The sequence below is a fragment of the Neofelis nebulosa genome, chromosome 7 (assembly GCF_028018385.1).
Source record: "Neofelis nebulosa isolate mNeoNeb1 chromosome 7, mNeoNeb1.pri, whole genome shotgun sequence".
NCBI classification, from domain to species: domain Eukaryota; kingdom Metazoa; phylum Chordata; class Mammalia; order Carnivora; family Felidae; genus Neofelis; species Neofelis nebulosa.
In genome coordinates, this window is record NC_080788.1 from 70,977,227 (window position 1) to 71,001,467 (window position 24,241).

Here is a 24,241-nt window from a genome sequence, read left to right on the forward strand (position 1 = left end):
GCAAAAATAAAGGGGGACAAACTTTGCTATTTAGTTCTTTTCATATTTCTTTTATCATTTCCTTATGGTACTTTTTCTGTAGTGCCAATTAAAATTTTCATCACCTATATTTTTAATTTAATTGAATTTTATTTTTAATGTTTATTTATTTATTTTGAGAGATAGAGCAAGAGACTGGGGATAGGGCAGAGGAAGAGGGGGAGAGATTGTCCCAAGCAGGCTCCGCCCTCAGTGGAGCTTCAAAAGAAACTCATTTTTCTTTGCTAATACCTATTACTTTCTTTGCTAATACCTTTGCTAACACTTCTAAAACACTATTAGATCTGCCTTTAATTCCTCTTCACTCTCCAGGAATTCCTATTCTCTTCAGTTAACCATCTATCTATGAAAACAAATGAAACGGGTAATACTGTATGTTAAATGCTATTATAAGTAGGTAGACAGTCCTAGACCGAGGAGTCTATAGAAAGGATATGTAACTTTTAAACAAAAATATTGTCTAGGAACAATAAGTTTATTTCTATCTCTTTTGTGTGTGTGTCCCTCTAAATTCCCTTTATTTCACACATCCCCTCACATTTCTATCCTTTTATGCATTTTATTTAGTGCCCTTTCCTTATTTAACTGGTCAGGACTTCCAATAAAATGCCAAATATTAGTGTTGAGAGGAAGCATGTTTTTTCATTCCCAATGTAGGTGGAGAGGGGGTTAGAAAGGTTGGTGAAGGCTTCTAATATTTTATCATTAACTAGAATTTGTGTTGGAGATGTTTGTAAGTATCCTTTATCAGCCCAAGTAACTTTCATTCTAAGTCTACATTTCTGAGTTTTATCATGAAAGTGTATGGGATTTTATCACATGTTCTTTCTGTATCTATTCACATATGTGTAAGAACCCCCACCCTTTTTTTTTTTTTTTTAACATTTATTATTGAGAGACAGAGAGGGATAGAGCATGAGCAGGGGAGGGGCAGAGAGTGAGGGAGACACAGAATCAGAAGCAGGCTCCAGCCTCTGAGCTGTAAGCACAGAGCCTGATATGGGGCTCAAACTCACAAACCATGAGATCATGACCTGAGCTGAAGTTGGCCGCTTAACCGACTGAGCCACCCAGGCGTCCCTATCTCCCCCCCTTTTTTTTAACCTGGTGATTGGTTTCCAATTATTAATTCAACCTTGCACTTCCACTATTAAATTAATTTGACATAATATTTTATCCTTATTATATATTGTTTCACTTTCTTTGCTATAGTTTTGGATGTTGCATGTGTGTTTATGAGAGTGAACAGCATATAATTTTTCTTTTTTATGTCTTTATCTGATTTTCATGTAAAATTTATGTTGGCTTCATAAATCTGGATAAAGTGTTAGCATCTGGTGTGAAACCCATTCTTCCAAATTTGTGGACATCTTGGAGAAAAAAAATGTAGAAGGAATGATAGAAATGACCTCTCCATCTCCTTGGAGGAATGTTAGTTGGACCACTTGTAATATTTTTTATTAGAAAGATAATGGGGAGGCTTCACATATGTAGCCCTTTGAGCAGGCTACACTTGACCTGTCTAGGTTGCTAATAGTAAATTAGCCTGGGATTTTTGGAATGATTGGATGGATTCAGCTGAAAAATGTCAATTAGCTATCCATTTGTCAGAGTAAACGTTGAAGATGTTTTATGACCAAAATAAGGTCCTTTTCTGTAAGGAGGCTATACACGCATCATTAGGGCCGAGTCTTCATTGTTCTGTCTTCTTCACGTGCAGCCTACAACAGCCTGAACAAACTTGGGGACTCTTCTTAGTGGTCTCAGGAGTCTCCATTCTTGACCTTTGTGTTCTGTATCCTTTGGCTTATTGGTAAATTTTGATAGCAGATAGTGTTTTTGATTGTCCAACTTTGTTATTTTGGCCAAAAAAAAAAAAAAAGTGTTTCTTCTTTCTCTCTTCTCAAGAGAACGTTATATAAAAAATATTTCTTTTTTCTTTTTAAAATTTTTATTTATTTATTTTAAATTTCTGTTTTCTTTCTTAAGTGTTTTGAGTATTCACCAGGGAAGCCTACTTTAGGCCTGCACTTTTCTTTGTGAAATGCTGTATCAGTCAGGGATCAGCCATCAAAAAGGACGCACACGTGATTTGAACAGAGTTTAATATAAAAATTAACCAGGTACAAAGTTGTTAACTAGGTATCTGAAAGTATATAAAGATAGCTCTCTGCTTTCATGGAGGTAACAGTTGTAAGAAGCAGCTTCTACTCCTAAGGCTGAGGGAGCAGAGACAAGAAATTGGACTTACTGAAATGTAGTTCTTTAGAATAGAGTCCTGTGGAGCTGATGAAAATCCCTTTTTGGAGGGAGTGTATCTTGGCTATTGCTTGTTTCTCTGAACTCAGAAGAGAGGCATGATAAGCCCGGGACCGTATTTTTTGGAGATAGAGTAGCAGCATGCTAGTGTTATCTCTAAGAAAGCCTGATGAGGCTAGTTCTCAAACTGTTGGAGAGACCGCACCCTGCATTCACCTGCTGCCATAGCAAAGAAACATCACTGCAGTAGCTGTGGTGATAATGCTCACACAGGCACAGCAGGCAGAGGGGGAGCCCGTAGAAGCAAAGAGGAAGGAATCCCTTCCCCTCTCTCTACCTTTGCAACCTCCCCCTGGCATGGTCTATCACCAGAACATAAAATGTAGACAGATGGCAGTACAGGAATGTGGTTTGCGGAGTCCCCATATCAGAAAGCAGAGTGCAAAAGGGTGGGTTTTGAGCTGAGAAGCAACCATAATTGGAACAGAAAATGTTTTAATTAAAGGTTCAATTTGTTTAATAAACATAGGCACATCGAGATGTTTTTGCCTTAGTAGGCAGTTTTTTATAGGAATTTTCTTATTTCATGTAAAATTTTAAGTTTACAGTATAAAACATTTGTTTTTTTAATGGTTCTTTTTATTTCTGAGAGAGAGGGAGAGAGAGTGAGCATAAGTGGGGGAGAAGCAGAGAGAGAGAGACACAGAATCCAAAGCAGGCTCCAGGCTCTGAGCTCTTAGCACAATAGCCCGATGCGGGGCTCAAACTCGCTAACTGTGAGATCATGACCTGAGCTGAAGTGGGACGCTCAACCGACTGAGCCACCCAGGCACCCCCAGGGTAAAACATTTTTAAAAACTGTAGCATCTGTAGAGCTATCTCCTTTTTTATTTCTGGCACTGGTTATTTGTGCTTTTCCCTTTCCTAATCAGTCTTGCTAATGTATTGTCAATTTTGTTGGTCTTCTGAAATAACCAACTTTGGTTTTGTTGTGTCTTTGGATTTAACATTTTTTTAATTTAATTAAATTTTGTTCTTATTTTCTTCCTGTAGTTTCTTTAGGTGAATTATCTTGATATAGACATTGGATCATTCATATGACCCATTTATCTTTTAAAAATATGTGTATATATAAAAGTCCCTGAAAACACAGTTAGACTGCATTCCATATGTGCTTATGTATGTATTTTTTTAGTAGTGTTCAGTTAAAAATGTTTTTCTTACTTTCCATTGAAGTTCTTTCTGAAACATGGATCACTTAGAAGTGAATTGTATTGACTTGCTAATGAGTTAAAGGAAATTCATATCCTTAGAAACTAGATGGACAGTAGGACCTCATTTTGTAGTCTATAAATTAGAATACTAATTATACTGCCTTTCAAGAACACAATCCTGATTCAGCATCGTTATATTTCTCTGATACCGAGGTGTGAGAAGATGTTATATACATCCTTGTAATCACTTATGAATAAATGCTGGCCACTAAATCTGAAGCCTCATATCACTGAGTAAGGGCTGATATAATTGCATCTTAAACATATCCCAGGATGGGGACACGAGGGTGGCATCAGTTATGTGTCTAATCTTGATTTCAGGTCTGGTCATGATCTCACGGGTCTTGGGATCAAACCCTGGGTCAGGCTCTGTGCTGACAGTGCAGAGACTGATTGGGATTCTCTCTCTCTCTCTCTCTGTCTCTCTCTCTCTCTCTCTCTCTCTCCCTACCCTGCTTGTGTGCATGTATGTGCTCTCTCTGCCTCTCTCTCTCTCTCTCTCTCTCTCTCAAATAAGTAAACAAATATTAAAAAAAAATATCCTGGGAGCCATGATATGTCCCCATGAATGTATGTACAGAGATCTGAGTGATGCTTCCATGATTATCTAGTTTGGGGAAACATAACACTCTGTAAACATCTTTTGATATAGTTTCTACTTCTCTTTTTAAAAACTTTTTTAGGAAGTTAAGAATTATAACAATAATTATTTGTATATTTTCAATTTTGTCATCATCACTTTATTTTAATGGTATAGAGATTGAGATGTCATTATTAACAGTTTAGGTCTTGGTATACAGATAGTACACAAGAAGTTATGACTTTCTTCTTTTGTTCATGGGAATAAACTAGAAATCACAATATTATAAAGGTGTGTCAATATAATTTTATTCAGCAAATGGCCTATAACATTCAGTGCTGTGATATATGCTCTATTACAATGGCAGTTTCGTTCAAAAAGATTATAAGATATTGACATGACTGTTTTTCCCAATCCGACTACTAACACAAACACCCAACTGCTCACATTTTCTTTCTCTATGTTTTACTATTTATGCATGCCATATCATACATTTTGGGGGCTTTCTGTTGAGCGCTTCTCTCGAAAGGAGAAATTGGTGAGGTATATACCCCAAAAGAACATGGCCTATCTGAAACCTGTTGTCATCTGGAAATATTTGAATAAATGTAAAGGATTATTTGTACAAATTATTATTTGCAGTTATTATCCTCTCCAAGTGGTAAGAATATAAGTGTTGGAGTTTTGAACACATTTTCATAATGGAATAAACACAAACCATACATCTGGGAATACTTAAAGCTGTCGGTATGATGAACAGGTCATGTTTCCAGTTCAGTTTATAGGTAAAAATGTGGCCAAATTTGTATGTAAAGGGTGCAATTTCTGATTTAATGAGAAAACTAGAAATTATCCTTTGAATCCATATGCTGACTTATCAGTCTCTTTATGGCATTCCTAATGTCTTTATTTCTCAGTGTGTAAATGGCTGGATTCAGGAGAGGTGTGATTACTGTGTAAAACACAGCAAGAAACTTGTCCACCCAAGTGATGCTAAGTGGCCACAGATAGATGAAGATGCAGGGTCCAAAGAACAGCAGCACCACTGTGATGTGGGCGGTACAGGTAGACAGTGCCTTTGATGCTCCATTCTTAGAGTGAAGGCGCACTGTTACTAGGATATAGGTGTAGGAGATGAGTAGGATAATGAAGCAAGTTGTTGCCAAGACCCCGCTGTCAGCATTTATCAATATTCCTAGAGTATGTGTGTCCATGCAGGCCAATTTGATCACCAAAGGGATATCACAGAAAAAACTGTCCACTGTTCTGGGTCCACAGAAGGGCAGATCTAAAATCATAGCTAGTTGGCTCATGGCATGCACAAAGCCAATGACCCATGATATCAAAACCAGCCAGATGCACTTTTGTCTGTCCATGATGCTGGAATAATGGAGTGGCTTGCAGATGGCCACATAACGGTCATAGGCCATTGTCACGAGTAGCACCATCTCACTCCCTCCAAAAAAATGCACACAGAGGATCTGGCTCATGCAGCCACCGAAGGAGATGGTCTTATTATCCTTTAGGAAGTCTATGATCAGTTTAGGAGTAGTTACTGAGGAAACACAGAAGTCCACAAATGAGAGATTGGCTAAGAGGAAGTACATCGGGGAGTGGAGATGAGGGTCAGTGATGAACAAAAACACAACAAGGAGGTTGCCCACAACCGTCATCAGGTAAAGCATGGAAAATGGCAGTAAGAGGAAGTTCTGGAGCTCTCTTGAATTACAAAGTCCACGAAAAATAAACTCAGACACCACAGACTGGTTAGCTTCCTCCATTTAGTACGTTGTGTTCTCATGTGACCCAAAGGAAGAACTAAGAACTTCTAGAATGGAAAGAAAAATGTAATTAATGCTCAGGTTCTGGAGAGCAGATAAGTAGTACTCACGTCAAAAATTCAAATCATACCATTGTACAAAAGCTCAAAATGGAAAATAAAGTTTTTGTGAATTTATAAGTAGGCACAGTCTGATGGCCCAGAAGGAGAGCTAAGTATAGAAGTGTAGGTCAAAAGCCTTACCTAGCTTAAGTATAGTTGTTATGGGAATAAAAAATGAATATTCTGGTTAAAAATTTCAATAGTAATATATTGGGTAAATAATTTCTCCAAGGCTTGAATGTGCCTCTTCTGCAGGAAAATGAGTAGCTTTAAATATATTCAGAAGTTATTTCCCAGAATCCGGGAAATAATCAAATGCTACATTTCTGACACAAAACTTGCTTTCCAGAAACAAATATTGCTTTGTGAAAATGTGTTAGCAGACTGAACCGATTATTTCACTGACTCTGGGAAAAACCGTTCATCAAATGACTTGAGAAAAGATAGTTGTGTTTCCAAAGAGACCCCAGTTACTGACTGTGCGTTCCTAGTATCCAGTATTTCCCTGCATTTGGAATCTTCCCGTGGAAGAATATGACCACAAACTCCTGTTTCCCTTGGCCTGAGTAACATTAACATGCCTTGATGGTCCCTGGTTCTCGGTTCTCATTGGTAACAGAGATTTCTTTTTTGAGGCTGTCCTAAATGAAGGATATATGAAAGCTACTTTTACTCCTGACTGTTCTTCAGGAGAAAATATAAATTCTAAGTTCGTTTGTATGTAAACTCTTCATTTCTATTGTTTAACTTGAGCTCTGTGCAAATACGTATGTTTACTTTTTCTGTAAGCCAGGAGGCCAAGGTCTTTTTTCATTTTTCCTTTTCTTTTTCCATTTCTTCTTTGGTCTCTCTTCATATCTCCATCTTTCTCATAACCTAATTTTTTTTAAAGTTCATATTATAAAAGGGACTAATTAGCTCTAATTATGTAGCACATCTATGTTAAGCACCTTGAAAACAGTTATCTGTCTTATTTATTCATGTGTTTGTAATCCTTTTGCCGGGCTTAAAGCATTTTGCATTTCCACCAGCAATGTATGAATTACCTGTGTTTTCACAGGCTGTCCTTTGTGATGTTATTGTCATATGATGATGAGAAATGGCAAGTGTATGTGGTTTTAATTTCTTATTGTGAATTTATGCATTTTCTCCATTTTGAAGGATTGACGTTCTTTTTACTCCTTCTTTTCTGTTTTACTTTTTCCTATTAGGTTTTGTTCTTTCTCCTTCTAAGTATTTTTCCATAAAAAGTAAGACTTTGTTAGAAAAATCAACATGTGCTTATGTTGTCCTTGTTAATATCATCTCACTATTGAATTCTAATTATTTATTTCAATTTAATGTCCTTTAATATATTTTTTGGTTAGAATACTTCACATAAACCTCACAAACTATGTACATACATACCCAAATTATCTATTTTCCAAGTTGTAAATTAAAAAGTAAAAAAAACTAGAATATAAACAGGTCTTTGTGACTCCGAAGCTTCCAATATAATTTTCCTGCTCGAAATGGCACCTGGTTGAAACCTTGATTTTGACAAGACTAAGAAAATAAATACGATTTCTTAAATTTTTTTTTTTTTTAAGAAAATAAGACAGGGGAGCCTGGTTGGCTCGGTCGGTTAAGTATCCAACTTCAGCTCAGGTCATGATCTCATGGTCTGGTCCATGGGTTTGAGCCCCACATGGGGCTCTGTGCTGACACCTCAGAGCTTGGAGGCTCCTTCAGATTCTGTTTCTCCCTCTCTCTCTGCCCTCTCTCTCTCTCTCTCAAAAATAAACATTAAAGTCTTCTGAGGTAAGACTTTTTGTTCTATGAAGAGGTAACAGAGACACAAATAAATGTAAATGGCTAGTAACAATAGGAGTGAGATACACAGGTTCACATTAAAATCTATTCAGTTTCATTGTTTTGAATTTTAGGTACTTTGCCCTACAGTTTTTGACTGAAACATTTCTCCATTTGCTGCTTTGATCAGGGGTAAAACAAGTAAAATCCAAAAGGAATTAGAAAATGTCAGGATAGGTTGGACGGTTTTTGAGAACCAATCTTCCCCAACCTGGGCATCTGGCAGCATTTAAGGTCATAGAAAGGCAATGCTGTTGTTAGTATTTGAAATGCTGTTAGGAATTCGGAAGTCCCAGGGATTTGTTGGGAGAGAAAACCCATAATCTTTCCCAGAAGACATGAACCAAATAACACATTCAGAACTCTAAGCTCTATAGATAGGTATGGAAAAAAAATGCTTTAGGAAAAAAAAAAAGAATTTAGTCGTAACCTGTGGGGAAGACATTAAAAGTGTGAGTTCAAACATCAATTATCTGGGATATACTTACACTACACAGATCACCTCTGAAACCAGTTTCTTCGCTGCTTACTGAGAGGGCTGACTCCAGAGTCTGCTTTAGGTGAAATGAATTCCAAGTAATTTTCTGCCATGAGCATTATTGGAGGGACTGTGTCCTCCTCAGTGTGCCAAGTGTGCACTATGAAGAGTATTGGAGGCTTTCCATCTCTATCTCTGTGTTTTAAGTAGAGCCACGTATTTGGAAAGGTTTTCCCTGTCATGCTCTTGGGGGATCCTTAGCTTCCAAGTTTCCCTGAGGAAAAGCTGGGCGTTGAGGGCATCATGCAATAAAAATCCACCCTTTTCAAAGTAGATTCAATTTAGTCTAGTTAAATACAAGGGAAAGTATAAGAGAAAGGCATTTCAAGCCTTTTATTTCTTCGTGTATTAGGAGAATGTAACTTTCTTTCTTTTGCCCTGTATGTACCATGACATAAAGGGAACTAAGATATTGGTATTAATCCCAGCAGAAGTTAGATGATTTACATAGATGGGCAGGTGACAGCTAGCTCGTCTTTGGCATGTTGCAACTAGGCTCATATTTAAGGGCCTACTTGAACCTCGCTTCTTGGATTTCAGAGAAATGTTAGGTCTCAACCTTCATGGTACTTCCTTATGCAGGGTCCTGTATATTAGTAGTTTGAGTGTAAACCATAATATAGGCATTTCTCTAAGTGTTTAAAAGATAATGAAAGGATAGTTCTTAATTCACTCTTTTATTAAATAAATAATATAAAAATGCATGTTAAGTTACTAGGATTTAAACTATTAACACTAGATTTATTTAGATCAAATTTTGAAGTATCTCTTCATCTGTCCTTTCCAATGTCATCCACTCTTGCAGGTAACAGCTACCAATCCTACAGGGCATCCTTGTTACTGTTCCCATCAGTAAAGATGGGTATGCCTATCAACTTAATGTCTTTAGAGAATTTAGCACTTTATCTGTCTTTTGTGTTTGTTTGCAATGTTGATTTTAAAGAAATTAGATGTGAAAGGCTATTGATAAAAATGTTTCATTCCTTTCTTCTCTTATCCCTTATTGGCTCTGCTTTTGCTTGTCTTCTTGCTGTCTCATTGTCTCCCTCTAAGATTTCATCTGTTTCATGTCTAGATCTCAAAGCCTTTAATATATTTGCTCCATGATCCATTTTATACCCTGAGGCCTAGAATCCAGAACCTCTCAGTCTGAGAACAGAAGGATTCAATGCCTATTCACTTGCTTGTGTGCGACTACTCACTTTCCAGACAGCATCTCGTATCATCATGATACAACATAGGTCTATTTTTACAGAGGAGAAAACAGGCAAAAAGAGGCTAAGTGATTTCCTAAACCTTACAGCTGTGACGTGAAAGACCAACAAGAGATACCCTCTGAGTAAGGATGCTGGTTCAGAGGTGAGTTTGAGGAAGTACACAATCACCATGAAACTTAAAAAAAAGTAAAAACACTTGTAATGCAATAAAGTATTTCATTTTATAAATGTTTTTGTAATTTATAGTTTTCACACAAACACAGTTTACATATAGCAAAATTAAATCTTTTAAGTATTCAGTTCTGTAGTTACACATACATATATATTTTTGAAGTTTTTATTTGAATTCCAGTTATTTAACATACAGTGTAATATTAGTTTCAGTTGTACAACATACTGATTCAACACTTTCATACAACACTCGGTGCTCTTCGTGACCAGTGCCCTCCTTAATGCCTATCACGTATGTAACCCTTCCCCTCACCCTCCTCCTCTCCAGCAACCCCCACTTTGTTCTCTGTATTTAAGAATCCCTTATATCCTTAGGGATAAAGTTAGGGATAGGACTGGTACAGCAATAAATAAGGATATTTATGGTGCTAGTGATTGTGAGAGTTTTTCAATGAATAGCTTCAGAGCATCTGTGATAGATTATAGTAGGTCATGGGGGCCAGTGGTGTTTAGTTCTTTATGAAGTTGTATATAGGTTAATACTTTTCACGTGATTAGTGTGAGGAATGTTTCAGGAAGGAGCATAGGTATAATTAGGCAGAATATTAATTATGAATGTGGTTTAGGAAGAGGAATTAAATCTCTGGTAATGAAGTTTCATTAAATTTTTTTTTAATGTTTATTTATTTATTTATGTTGAGAGAGAGAAAGCACGAGTTGGGGAGGGCCAGAGAGAGCGAGAATCCCAAGCAGGCTCCACACTATCAGAGCAGAGTCTGATGCAAGGCTCAATTTCGCCAACAGTGGCATCATAACCTGAACTGAAATGAGTTCGATGCTCAACTGACTGAGCCACACAGGCACCCCATGTTTAAGTTTTACACAGTTACTGGGCCATGTTCTTTGGTGGAGATAGGTATAAATTAATTAGATTAATATTATCTTATTTATTAATGTGAGGGTACTTTTGTAATGCAGTCCTTATTTCTCTTGTCTTTTTCTACTGGGGGTAATGTAGAACAGATAGACAGTGACCTGGATTACTCAGATCTGAACTCAGATCACATAGAACTTTAATTGTTGAACAAACCAACCATTAATAATGGTTACAGCATTAGGGTGTCCTGACCCAACCTTGAGGTCATAAACCTTATGAAGCTTTGAATAAGATAGTGCTGTTATCCCTAGGGTAAGTTGTTCTGTTGATCAGTATTTTGGATCAATAAGTGATAAACTATTTGACTGGTTGGTCTAGATTTTAATTACTTGAAGGTTATTTTTTTTATCCAAGGTCATGTCAAACAAAATTGTTAGTCCATTTACAGTTTAATTATCTATTATTTGGTTAAATTTTTTGTTCATTTTTCGACTGATTAATTAAAGCTCCATAGGGTCTTCTTTTCTTATGTCATTCTTGCCTTCTCACAGGAAAGTCATTTTCATTGATTAAGAGTAAGAGTAAGTAAACCCTTATATGGTCACTCATACGAGTTTCTTTTTTCCGGAACAAATGATTATGTTGCCTTTACACAGTGAGGATACTGTAGCCATTAAATAGATGTCACTGGGCAAGCAGTGCCTCTAATACTAGAAATGCCAGAGGTAATGTTTTTTCTAAACAAGTGAGGTTTGTGTTTGCTGAGTTTCTTTGACTTTTAAAAATCTTTCCTTAAATGCATACCTGTGTTGGGTTAACAATTAATTTAATAAGTAATGAATTATTGGGTTAAATTTATTTTGTTAACTATCAGTGATTGTCCATTCTAATATAAGCTTATGCAAGGAGAAATAACTCATGTTACTCAAGTGAGTGGTATTGCTTCTATTAATTAATAGATTAATCCAGTATTAGGTTAGTAGTTGGTCCTTAGTGTTGGAATTTTGATAAATATATTGTTCACCTTGGATACTTTAATTGGTGACCACTTCTAGGCCAACTAAGGTGTTGTTCATTCTTACTATCCAAGGAAGGTTGTATCCTATATCTAAAGATTGTACCTTTTAGTTAATTAATTTATTTTTATTTATTTTTTAAAGCTTATGTATTTATTTTGAGGGAGGGAGAGAATGAGAATGTATTTATTTTGAGGGGAGGGGCAAGTGGGAGAAGGAGAGAGAGAATCCTAAGCATACTCTAGATTGTCAGCTCAGAGCCTGATGTGGGGCTTGATCTCATGTAATGTGAGATCGTGACTTGAGTAGAAATCAAGAGTCAGATGTTTAACTAACTGAGCCACCCAGGTGCCTGTAGGCTGTACCTATTTAGAAAAGTATTTAAATTTATGTTGAAATTATTTTTTAAGATAAGTTTAAAAATGAACTAAAATTCTGTTCTGGATGACCAGCTATCACTAGACGTGATAGGCTTTTCACCTCTACCTGTAAATCTTCTCACTCTTTGGCTACATAGGTGACTTTGTTCTTTGTAATTGTTTATGGGTAGCTTGTCTGGTTTCAGGGTAGTTAAGTTCTTTTTAATTGTTCTAAGTAAATAATTAGGCAAAAATAAAAGTGTAAACTTTGCTATTTAGTGCTTTTAATATTTCTTTTATCATTCTTTTATGGTACCTTTTCTATAGCACCAATTAGAAATTTCATCTCCTATACTCATAATTTAATTTAATTTTTAGATGTTTATTTATTTTTTGAGGAGGGGGGGAGGGGCAGAGGAATTGGGAGATAGAGAAGCTTTAGCAGGCTCCATGGCCAGCATGGGGCCTGATGCAGGGCTCCATCTCACAAGTGTGAGATCATGACATGAGCCTAAATCAAGAGATGCTTAACCAACTGAGACACCCAGGTGCCCCAAATATCTTTAATTTTAAATAAGTGTTTTGTTTAATTCATTTATAATTATTGAGTTTGGTAACTTTGGGCTAGCTTTAGTTCAAGTGCTCATATTAAATAAAATCTCCTGGGTGTAAACCAGGTGCTTTATTCAAGGTACACTTTGATCTGTCTAAACACACTTTCCAGGATGTTTACCTTATTACCTCCTCTTATATATATAATGATTATTAATAAGTTATATGTAAGTTTTGATATTTGAGGAAGGTAGCATGTGTTTGCCTCATGACCTATTTAATTAAGCTTTTTCATCATAAGTTTTTACTCAATTCTCCTTTAGTTTTTATTTTTATAAAGACTTCAGTATAAAATTTAATGTTTTTAGAATAGAGGTATAGCCCATTTCTTTCTATTTTTTTAAAATATAATTTATTGTCAAATTGGCTTCCATACAACACTCATTGCTCAACCAACAAGTGCCCTCTTCAGTGCCCATCACCCACTTTCCCCTCTCTCCCACCCCTCATCAATCCTCAGTGTGTTCTCTGTATTTAACAGTCTCTTATGGTTTGCCTCCCTCCCTCTGTTTGTAACTTTTTTTTTCCTCCTTCCCTTCCCCCGTGTTCTACTGTTAAGTTTCTCAAGATCCACCTATGAGTGAAAACATATGGTATCTGTCTTTCTCTGACTGACTTATTTCATTTAGCATAACACTCTCCAGTTCCATCCATGTTGCTGCAAATGACATGATTTCATTCTTTCTCATTGCCAAGTAGTATTCTATTGTATATATAAACCACATCTTTATCCATTAATTAGTTGATGGACATTTAGGCTCTTTCCATGATTTGGCTATTGATGAAAGTGCTGCTATAAACTTTGGTGGTACATGTGCCCCTATGCATCAGCACTCCTGTATCCCTTTGGTAAATTCCTAGCAGTGCTATTGTTGAGTCATAGGGTAGTTCTATTTTTAATTTTTTGAAGAACTTCCACACTGTTTTCCAGAGTGGCTGTACCAGTTTGCATTCCTGCCAACAAAGCAATATTGAAGAAGACCAAAGCGTGAGGCATCACAATCCCAGACTTTAGCCTCTACTACAAAGCTGTAATCATCAAGACAGGATGGTATTGGCACAAAAACAAACACATAGACCTATGGAATAGAATAGAGAACCCAGAATTTGACCCACAGATGTATGGCCAACTAATCTTTGACAAAGCAGGGAAGAGTATCCAGTGGGAAAATGATGGTCTCTTTAACAAATGGTGCTGGGAGAACTGGACAACAACATGCAGAAGAATGAAACTAGACCACTTTCTTACACCATATACAAAAATAAAAATGGATGAAATACCTGAATGTGAGACAGGAAACCATCAAAATCGTAGAGGAGAAAGTAGGCAACAATCTCTTTGACCACAGCTGCAGCAATTTTTCCTCGACACATCTCCAAAGGCAAGGGAATTAAAAGCAAAAATGAACTATTGGGACCTCATCAAGATAAAAAGCTTCTGCACTGCAAAGGAGACAGTCAACAAAACTAAAAGGCAACCAACATAATGGGAAAAGATATTTGCAAATGATATATTGGATAAAGGGCTAGTATCCAAAGTCTATAAAGAACTCACCAAACTCCACCCCCCAAAAACATAATCCAGTGAAGAAATGGGCAGAGGACATGAATAGACATTTTTCCAGAGAAGACCTCCAGATGGCCAATAGACACATGAAATGATGCTCAGCTTCACTCATCATCAGGGAAATACAAATCATAGCCCATTTCTTTCTGTCCCATAAGCTACAACTCGACCTAAAGTTTTAATGTTTATGCTTATTATAATTTTAGGGTTTGCTGGAGGTGGTGGTATATAGACTGTATTTGCAAGAGTTGGCAAACTCTTATTGGGTTTATCAATTGTAGAACAGGCTCTTCTGAAGAGATATAAAGCCCTGCCAAGTCCTTTGACTTTTAGGCTCTTGCTTGTAGTATTTTGGTGAACATTTTTTTAATAATAATTATTTCAGCTTGGGGCTAATCATAGTGGGGTATTCATTCCCAGTTTGGGTCTTAGCTATCGTTTTGTCAAGAATATTAAAGTCACGGTTGTAGTTTATTTTTATGTTAGCTGTAGCTTTTTGTGTCCTAATTAAAATTTAACTTTATTGTGAAAATAGCTTTAATATACTTTATAATGAAATTACATCAGTTTGGGTTAATTGTATGACCATGGTGGCTGGGACAGAATCTACCATCCCTGGTTAATATAACTTTGTCAAATTTTCATTTATGGCTTTATTTTTATCACTGCTGTTTCCTGTGGGTATGTGGTAAAGCAAGGCATTGTGAGCTACATTTTAGTGTGCTTGTTTGTCAGCATACAAAAAGGCAGTTGGAAGGATCTAATTTTCTCTAGTAAAGTCAAAAGGATTTATCGACCATGTTCATAGAGCGTAGCCTACTTACTTCTGGACACTTCAGATGAAAGAGACCCTGACTGCTACAGATTATACCAAAGCCCATGCCTGGTTTCTCCCCTTATCACTTTCCTTGAAATGTGTTACTAGTGTTTTGTGCTGATTTAAAAATCACAGGGTAGTGATAATATTATAAAATTAATTTATGTTAATAGCCAGATAAAGAATACTGTGGTAATAAAATTTAAAAACACAGGATGTTTAAGGTGTGAAAGTTTATCTTTAGGTTCCTAGAGTCTGTATTTTTATCTTAAAATAGTCAAGATAGAACTTTCATTAAAGAGGGGGTAAACATGTGGAGATCAAAAAAAAGATCAGGAAAAGAGAACCTGAATACAGTTAACATGCTAGGAGCTTGCATTCACATTGTAATACCTAATCTCTATCCATACCTAATGAAATGGATTTTATGTTGAAAAATTACATCTCAGCATATTTTAAAATTTTTTTTTTTTTTCAACATTTTTTATTTATTTTTGGGACAGAGAGAGACAGAGCATGAACGGGGGAGGGGCAGAGAGAGAGGGAGACACAGAATCAGAAACAGGCTCCAGGCTCCGAGCCATCAGCCCAGAGCCTGACGCGGGGCTCGAACTCACGGACCGCGAGATCGTGACCTGGCTGAAGTCGGACGCCTAACCGACTGCGCCACCCAGGCGCCCCCATCTCAGCATATTTTAATTGAAGTCACAGAGTTGGGAAACAGCGTGATTTGGGTACCATATTAGGTCCTCTGACCTCTACTTCTAAGGTGCCATTCTGATTCTGTTACATTCTAAAAGCTTAATTTTATTTCCATGGAAAATAACTGTTTTCATAGCATTTTGGAGGCTTCCTTCCCTATGATTCATTCAGGTTCTTCCTGACATAAACTTTTAGCAATGAATACCATTAGCAACCAATTTTTTATTTGGAAATTTCTGGTAACTGGCATTCTGTCAGAGCCATTTCTTAATATAGGTGAATTGTGAATCATGAAGTTAGAATATTCCCTCAATATATAGGAAGCTCTCAGACTGTACAGAAGGCATCCCTTTTGGTACAGGAAGGTCTTTGCTTTAGAGTCCAGATGTTCCAGGAATTACCTGAGAAGAAACCCTTGATATTTCCGGAAACTTTATAAAACTTCCAGAAAAATCTGATTTGGTATACATGGTGGTTGGTTTTGAAGTACTGTTTTAAATGTAAGCGAAGAAGAGAAGTAAGAAGAGTTTATTATAGAGTATAAGATATATTACATTTGGAACTATCATTATCTGTGATCATATTTTTCTTCATGGATATAGAGCTGATTCCAAAATCTAACAAGGGCCTAAATACAGTCAAAACACGGTAAAACAAACAATACACTTTGTTTGGGCAAGTTTTATTAGATAGTGTTATCCTCCCAAGGTAGATGTATTTATCATATAAAGTAACTTCTAGAGTAGGAAATGTTAGAGATCTGTGTTGTGGGTAGAGAAAGGCTTATAGACTGATTATCCATGCTATGTTTCTTGGAATGTCTTAATTACTGAGTTTCCCTAAATTGAGAGCATCATCTGATAATGTGCCTTTTCTGAAATTTGGAGCCAAAAATTCAAAGTGAATTTAATTACTGTATAACAGTCCTAGAGTTGGAAGTAAGCTTTCAGTTTAAGTTTCTGTAGGTGTGAGAAAAATTGTATTTTCATCAATGTCTACAGTTTTTGTGTGGAACAAAGATTTCACTTCCCATTCTTGAGGAAGTCGGAAGTCTTTTGTGGGTAGCAGATGATGGCCAGTTGTGGGACCTGATCCCATAGGCTGGTCATGACTTGCAAAACCATGCTCCTGGATTCTGAATGGCCCACTTTGAACTGCTGGTTTGATGAGGCACATTGAAAGCAGAGAAATGTTTTCTATCACAGAATTCTCTGTGCTCAGTTACCAGTTTGGCTCTGTTAGAGTAAAATGTTTAATTAACACTTCTTTCAGTTACAAAGCAGTATTAGGAGTCTGCTTTTAGTTTACTTTTTTTTTTAATGTTAATTTATTTTTGAGAGAGAAAGTGAGTGAGAGAGAGAGAGACAGAGTGTTGGGGAGGGGCAGAGAGAGAAGGAGACACAGAATCTGAAGCAGGCTCCAGGCTTCGAGCTGGCAGCACAGAGCCCCACGTGGGGCTTGAACTCATGAGCCATGAGATCATGACCTGAGCCGAAGTCGGATGCTCAGCCAACTGAGTCACCCAGGTGCCCCTAGTGTACTTTTATTAGAGATGGTTCTTTACTATCAGCACCAGAAAGGCTATCTCATTGCTTATCTTTTGTTTCTTAAAATAGATGTTCAGTATTTACTGTGGGAAAGACTGGACAGGCCAAGGAGTTAATGCACCTAATACAAATGAAGAAATACTTTGAATACCTTGCCCTTCAATTGGGACAATTCTAAATCACAGAATCTCTACAGTCTCCTGGAGGAATACAGTTGGCTTGCACTCCGGTTATAGCAACATAAGCATCTTTCCTTTCTCAGTACCGCTTCCCTGTTCCCTTACTAATGAATACTAAAATCAGCTTCCAAATAAACTACATGCAATACAATTTTGTCTTAGGGTCTTCTAAGGGAAACCAACCTAAGTAACTATGTAGAGCTGCTACTCCTACATATATAACCCTTCAATGTAATGGTTCCTGACATTCCCCAGAGCTGGGTTGTACTTTGTTTTCAAACCTTATGGGAAGGAGAAGGGATTTTCTTATATTACTTATTGTCAAAATAACCACAGTTTCAATCATAAAATATTATTTAGTAGATACTACTGCTGTCTGCTAAAATAATAATACCCTTATATAGTAGATTCACATCTCCCATGCTAACCAAAGTAATGAATAAATGCTCTACAGAGGAGTAGAATTTTGATCAGTGAGGTAGAAAATATATTAAGTTTATGTCTATTTTAAATTTCAGATGCTAGGTAGAAATATATAAAAGACAGATTGATGTATAAGTTGAGAGCTCCAATGGTAGAACCAGTTAGCAGAGTCTGACATAATGTCCTTATTTGCTCAATCTTTTTATGGCTACCTTTATGTCTTTATTTCTTAACGTATATATGATGGGATTTAAGATGGGTGTGATAGCAAAGTCAGCAATGAACAGGTATTTATCAATTGACGATGTGGGGAAAGGCCATACATAGAGAAACATGCATGGAGTGAAAAATAGAACCACCACAGTGATGTGAGCTGACAGAGTGACAAATGCTTTGGATAAGTCTCCTGAAGAACGTTTCCAGACAGTGACCAAAATGAAGATATAGGAAAGGATTAGCAGGAAGAAGGTGCCCATGCTCATGAAGCCACTGTTGGCAGCAATAATAAACTCAAACTTGGCTCCATCTGTGCATGCAAGTTTTATGATCCTGGGAAAGTCACAGTAAAAGCTGTCTACTTTATTAGGACCGCAAAAGGGCAAGTTTATAATGAAAGCAAACTGGGACATAGCATGGATCACCCCAATGACCCAGCCAGCAATTACAAAAGAAACACATATTTTAGGGTTCATGATGTTCAGGTAGTGAAGAGGCTTACAGATTGCTGTGTACCTGTCAAATGCCATGGCGATGAGTAACACCATCTCCACTCCTCCCATGATGTGGATGAAGCATATCTGTGTCATACAACTTTGGAAAGAAATTATCTTGTATTCATTTAAAAGGTCTCTAATCATTTTGGGGACTGTGGTAGAGGCAACCCCCACGTCAATGAAGGACAGATTGGCCAGTAGGAAGTACATAGGAGAATGTAAATGAGAATCAAAAATTACCAAAAAGACAATGAAGAGATTTCCCAGGATGATTCCTAAATAGATCAAGGAAAATATTAATGTAAGAAAAACTTTAGTTTCCCAAGAACTAGAGAGTCCAAGCAACACAAACTCAGAAACCATAGAATTATTTAATCCATCCATTGACTTGGGCAGAAGAGCTGATTTTCAAATCACCTGAGAATAGAAAATGATTAAAAGTCAGAATCAGTGGTACAAGTGTAAATTTCCTATTTCTTGCTAGTTTTTTCTTTGGGGTACATATCCCCAATTAGAAATCCTTTAATTGGATAAGAAAAAAAATTAAGGATATGAAAACATTATGGTGATCAAGAGAATGATTACATAAAAAGGGAAGAAAATTATTAATATTTTCAATGGAGGTAAATGGTATTAATTCCCTTCTATTACATTTTCAGATCCTTTTATTTTACGTCTCAAGGATTTCTAGACCTTTCCCTGATCACTTACTTACGTGTTCTCCCATCTGAATAATCTCGGCTACTACTGTCAGCTTCACATTAATATTCTCACACTAAACTTGCTAATTTTCCTTAACTGAATTTATTTCAGTGGTCAAATAGAGATCTTTAGGCCAAAATTGTTTAATGCCTTTCACCTTGTTTCACCTTGTATATGTGTTTTGGTTTTGTTTTTAAATTTGTGTGTGTGTGTGTAATTTTCCATGGAAATCAGGTGCTCAGATTGTGATTATTCATAATTTTGATTCATAACTATTATCATGGGTACATGCCTCTATATTCAATGAAAATGTTAGATACAAAGACTGAATGCTTAGTAAGTAAAAAATGTTAATTAAACAATTATAATATTAATAGATGACATGTTTTTGATGTATCCTCCATGCAAAGCTTTGTACCAAGTACATTATCTCATTTAAACCCCACAGAATTCAATTTGGAAAACTTTTTTTAGACTCATTTTACTAATGAAGAAACTGAGTCTTAGAGGGATCAAGTGTCAGAGCCAGGACTTTTACCCAGAGCTGTAGGACAACATGATCCATGCTTCTGACCATGGCTCTGTGCTCTTGAAGGTTGGCTCTTTCCCATATACCATGGATCTTCCCTAAGGATTGATAAATTAAACTTTCTTCAACTTTTTGCTTCCTTTTACCTATTTACATAGTTAGTTCTTTTTTAAAAAATCAAGTTTCTGAATCTTGTGTCTCCTAATTTTCTTTCTCTTCCTAACTCCTCGTTGGCGGTCCTCACTTTTTGTTCGCCAGTAGGCCAAAACAATTCAGTTTCCAAAATTCCTTGTTCATAGGAAGAACCCCTGGAATCTGAATACATCATACAGTAATCAATTTTTAGCATCATTTTCCTTGGTCTCTCTGCAGGATGTGATAATATTTATCATGCCCTTTATTCTGTAACTCCCTTTGCTCTTGGCTCCTTGGCTTTTTTTTTTTTTAATTCTTTTTTTTAAAGTAATGTTTATTATTTATTATTTTTGAGGGTGGGAGGGGCAAAGAGAGAGGGAGACACAGAATCTGAAGCGGGCTCCAGGCTCTGAGCTGTCAGCACAGAGCCTGATGTGGGGCTCAAACTCCCAAACCGTGAGATCATGACCTGAGCCAAAGTCGGATGCTGAACCCACTGAGCCACCCTGGTACCCCTCATTGGGTTTTCTAAAGCCAATCTTCTTCCCACTTCTTGCCAACAGAAATTTCATTTTTTTCTGGTAGTTGGCTTAAATCTCTACATTATAGAAGACATTAGCTCTATCTCCAGTTGAGAGCATGATTTTTATACATGATCTATACGTGATTTTTATAAACCAGTTGCTATAAACCTATTTTCCTTGGCCATGAATTAATCTAAGATAGGGCATGTGACCCAGAACTATTTAATGGTAAACTAATGTTGTCTGAAGAACTTTCCTTCCAAATGAAAAGACAAAGCTTCATGTAGAGAAGGTTCTTTTCATGGTCTTGGGTTTTTTTTGTTTTTTGTTTTTTGTTTGTTTTTTGTTTTTTTTTTTTGCATTTAATGCTAATGATATGTTTAAAGGTGCAGAAACCACAATGTTGCAAAGCCCATATAATAAAATAATACAGTAAAAATTCAGAGAGGACCTAGAAACCAAAGGCATGTTGAATCATTTAACTAAAGCCTTCAATAATGTCCCTTCAGATTTATTCTTATAATGTGAGAAAAATAAACTGTAACTTCTCTGATCCACTATAAACCACTATAAACCAGTCAACTCTGATTCTGTTAATTTGTTGAATGCAATTAGATCATTTTTATAACAGCCCTTCCCTAATTATTCTTCTGCCTTTCTGACCTCTCTATACCTTTCACTAACACAGCAATCATTTTTACTCTCCTTCACCTTAACTTCTGGTGTGACTCAGAGTCTGTGTTAAGTATTTTTTTTTAAGTGTGTTGACAACACCTCTTTTAACCATTCTCTCAGGAAAGTCTTCTATGCCTGTTTACCTTGGTCTGATAATGGGAAGGACTTAAAATGCAAATTCTTCATCACATACCTCCGCCTGTATCTTTTTAAAACCCTCATAAAGATTCTCATTGCTCTGAGGGGAAAAAGATTTTATTCAATACTAGTTTACTTATTTTCACTAGTACCTACATGTTGAATTCTGAATCTGTAGGTTTATCCCTTGCTCCAGAGTAATATATGCAAAGCAGTCTGTGATATACACAAATGCAAGTTCCATCTCCATCATCAAGTAGATATGTCAGAACTGAAATTATAATATTTTAATTTACTCCAATGATTTGATAAATATCACTACCATTCTCTCCAGTGTCTGGTGTAGATACCTGGGTAGCACTCTGTTCTTTCATTTCTAGCTCCAGTTGTATAACTTTAATCTCAACTATTTCTTATTTCATTTCCTTCTTCACTTCTATTGTCATTTTGTCCTTTACATCTGGTCTACATATTTTCCCATCTTGAAAAGGCTCCCAATTGAAAAGGCTCATGAATGATCTCTGTTCCATTTTTCCCATGTCCAGTCTGTTCTACAGTCTGTTTCCGTATCTGTCTATCCACAGATCAAATGATCACGTGGTTTTCCTATGTGGGTCTATCAAGAGAAAATTTTAGATCCCACAGCATATCACATAAAGACCATGAGAAGAGATGAACAATACTTGATTTCAGAGGCTATTTCTATAAAGATTATAGGGAATGAATGTACTAAACAATCACTGGATAAATTTCAAAGCTTATCCCTGATAAAAAAACTTAGTAAAATAGGAAAGATTAAGAAATATTTTAATATGATATTTTAAATATAATTTTTAAACCAATAGTCAATGTCTGATTATAGATGAAACATTAAAATCAGGAACATGAATAAGGAAACTTGCAGAATTATGTTTCAATAATTTACTATAGCAGAAAGAGCAAATCCAGTAATGTTCTTGAAAGGATGATATCAAAAATATAATTGTTCACAAATCCCATCTCAATAACTTGTAATTAAATGAAAAAAATAAATCAGGATTATTTTAATAAACATAATAAATAATAAATAGTAAATAATAACTTAATAAAATAAAACAATTTAGAAAGGTCTCCTTTATAAGTGAAATAATTATGCAACATATGCATTCTATTGAAAAAACGAACTTTTCTGAAACATTTGAAATGCAGATTGAAATGGAAAATGAAACCATGTAAATAGAGAAAAAAGATTCAAAGTTGTAAAAATAGCCGTTCTCACTGAACTATTCTGAGCAATAATTGCAGTTCCCGTTTTCACTCTTATGTGGTTCCTGAGAAACTTAACAGAAGACCATGGGGGAGGGGAAGGAAAAAAAAGAGGTTGGGGAGGGAGGGAGCCAAAACATAAGAGACTCTTAAAAACTGAGAACAGACTGAGGGTTGATGGGAGGTGGGAGGGAGGGGGAGGGTGGGTGAGGGTGGGTGATGGGTATTGAGGAGGGCACCTGTTGGGCTGAGTACTGGGTGTTGTATGGGAACCAATTTGACAAGAAATTTCATATTTAAAAAAATAAAAAAATAAAAATAAGTAAAATAAAAAGCCAAGTGGAAGGGCACCTGAGTGGCTCAGTCGGTTAAGCATCAGACTCTAGGTTTCAACTCAGGTCATGATCTCACAGTTTCGTGAGTTTGAGCCCAGTGTCAGGCTCAGCACTCTCTCACCCTCTCTCTCTATCCTCCCCCTCGCTTGCTCTGTCTCTCCCAAAATAAATAAATAACCTTTAAAAAAAAAGCCAAGCAGAAATATTGTGGAGCATTACAGAGTGATCTAAATGTCCTTTTCAAAGTCCAGAGATATTGTGAAAAGGAAATGAAGTGGGTGCTAGGGGGTAGAAAAGAGAACACTTTCTGTAAAGGAGATTGGGATATATCATAAACCCATACTAATTAAACAATGATTGATTTAACTGAAGTTGAACAGATAAATATAACGAAACCTAGTTAAGAATGTGGTACAAATTAGGAAACTTAGTATATGATAAATATGGCATTGGAATTAAATAGGATAATCAAAGGCTATATACTAAAATTAGAGTATTCGATAGTTAGTAAATATGAAGCTCAACATTGGAAACATAAACTTGTAAGCATCTTACCATTCTTCTTACAGCAAAGTATCTTCCAGATGCTTAGAATGCTTAAGTGTAAAAATAAAATTGTAAAGTTTTAATAAAATGGGTACGAGTTAATTTCTAAAACTGGAGATTGAAGAGGTCTATGTTTAGTTCAAATTCAGAAAGCATATTCCATTTTTAAAAATTTTCTCCTCAACAGAATAGATAAACCTGTTGCTGCTGTAGGTTTGGGGAAGCAGTGCTTCTCATTCTCAGCTGATGGGAGATGTGCAGTGTTACAGTCATCCCAGAAGGCAGTTGAGTCATAAGAGTAAAAAATATTTTAACTGTAATTCAGAATCCTATGTCTTGGAATTAATTGAAAGAAAATAGACAAAATGCATAATGTTATTTTACTTTACCATTTCTTATAATAGGAAATGTTTGTTAATAAGGGACTGATTATGTGGATATATCCAGTTTTAAAAGGGTTATTAGGTGTCTACATTAACTAGCATGGGAAGATATCAGTAAGTCCAGAAAACTATAGAAGAAAAAAAATATTCTTACTGGGGAGGAGAGTACAAATGACATTTGCATGAACGGATGTTTAGAATTTGCCCCCAAATTCTACTTTAATTTGAATATAGTTACCACACAATGTTACATTAGTTTCAGCTGTGCAGCATAGAGATTCAACATCTCTATAGGTTATGCTATGTTCACCCCAAGTATAGCTACCATCTGTGGCCATATAGGTGGTGGGATTTTAACTAATTTTATGCTTGTTTCTTTATCCCCAACTTGACTTCCTATACTTTT

General features: G+C 36.2%; 2 protein-coding genes across 12 annotated transcripts in view; both read right to left on the reverse strand.

The window, feature by feature from the left end:
* Positions 1 to 4,994: 4,994 nt before the first annotated feature.
* LOC131518181 (olfactory receptor 4K3-like) lies at positions 4,995 to 5,933 on the reverse strand. Its single transcript, XM_058740775.1, has one exon. It carries the CDS (start codon positions 5,931 to 5,933, stop codon positions 4,995 to 4,997), a length of 939 nt encoding a protein of 312 aa, XP_058596758.1.
* Positions 5,934 to 18,095: 12,162 nt separating this feature from the next.
* The window catches only part of LOC131516824 (olfactory receptor 4F21-like), an 82,908-nt gene continuing 76,762 nt past the window's right edge, over positions 18,096 to 24,241 (reverse strand). For all 11 annotated transcript variants that reach the window (XM_058738326.1, XM_058738332.1, XM_058738334.1 and 8 more), the window contains 3 exons: positions 23,462 to 23,502; positions 21,483 to 21,597; positions 18,096 to 19,040 (listed from right to left, as the gene is read on the reverse strand). In XM_058738326.1, the coding sequence (XP_058594309.1) occupies positions 18,096 to 19,007 (912 nt within the window). In that variant the 5' untranslated portion in view covers positions 19,008 to 19,040; positions 21,483 to 21,597; positions 23,462 to 23,502. The remainder of the gene's footprint in view (positions 19,041 to 21,482; positions 21,598 to 23,461; positions 23,503 to 24,241) is intronic.

What these genes read in the sequence shown, in the direction of transcription:
- LOC131518181 (XM_058740775.1), bottom strand. Translation starts at nt 5,933, where the DNA reads ATGGAGGAAGCTAACCAGTCTGTGGTGTCTGAGTTTATTTTTCGTGGA.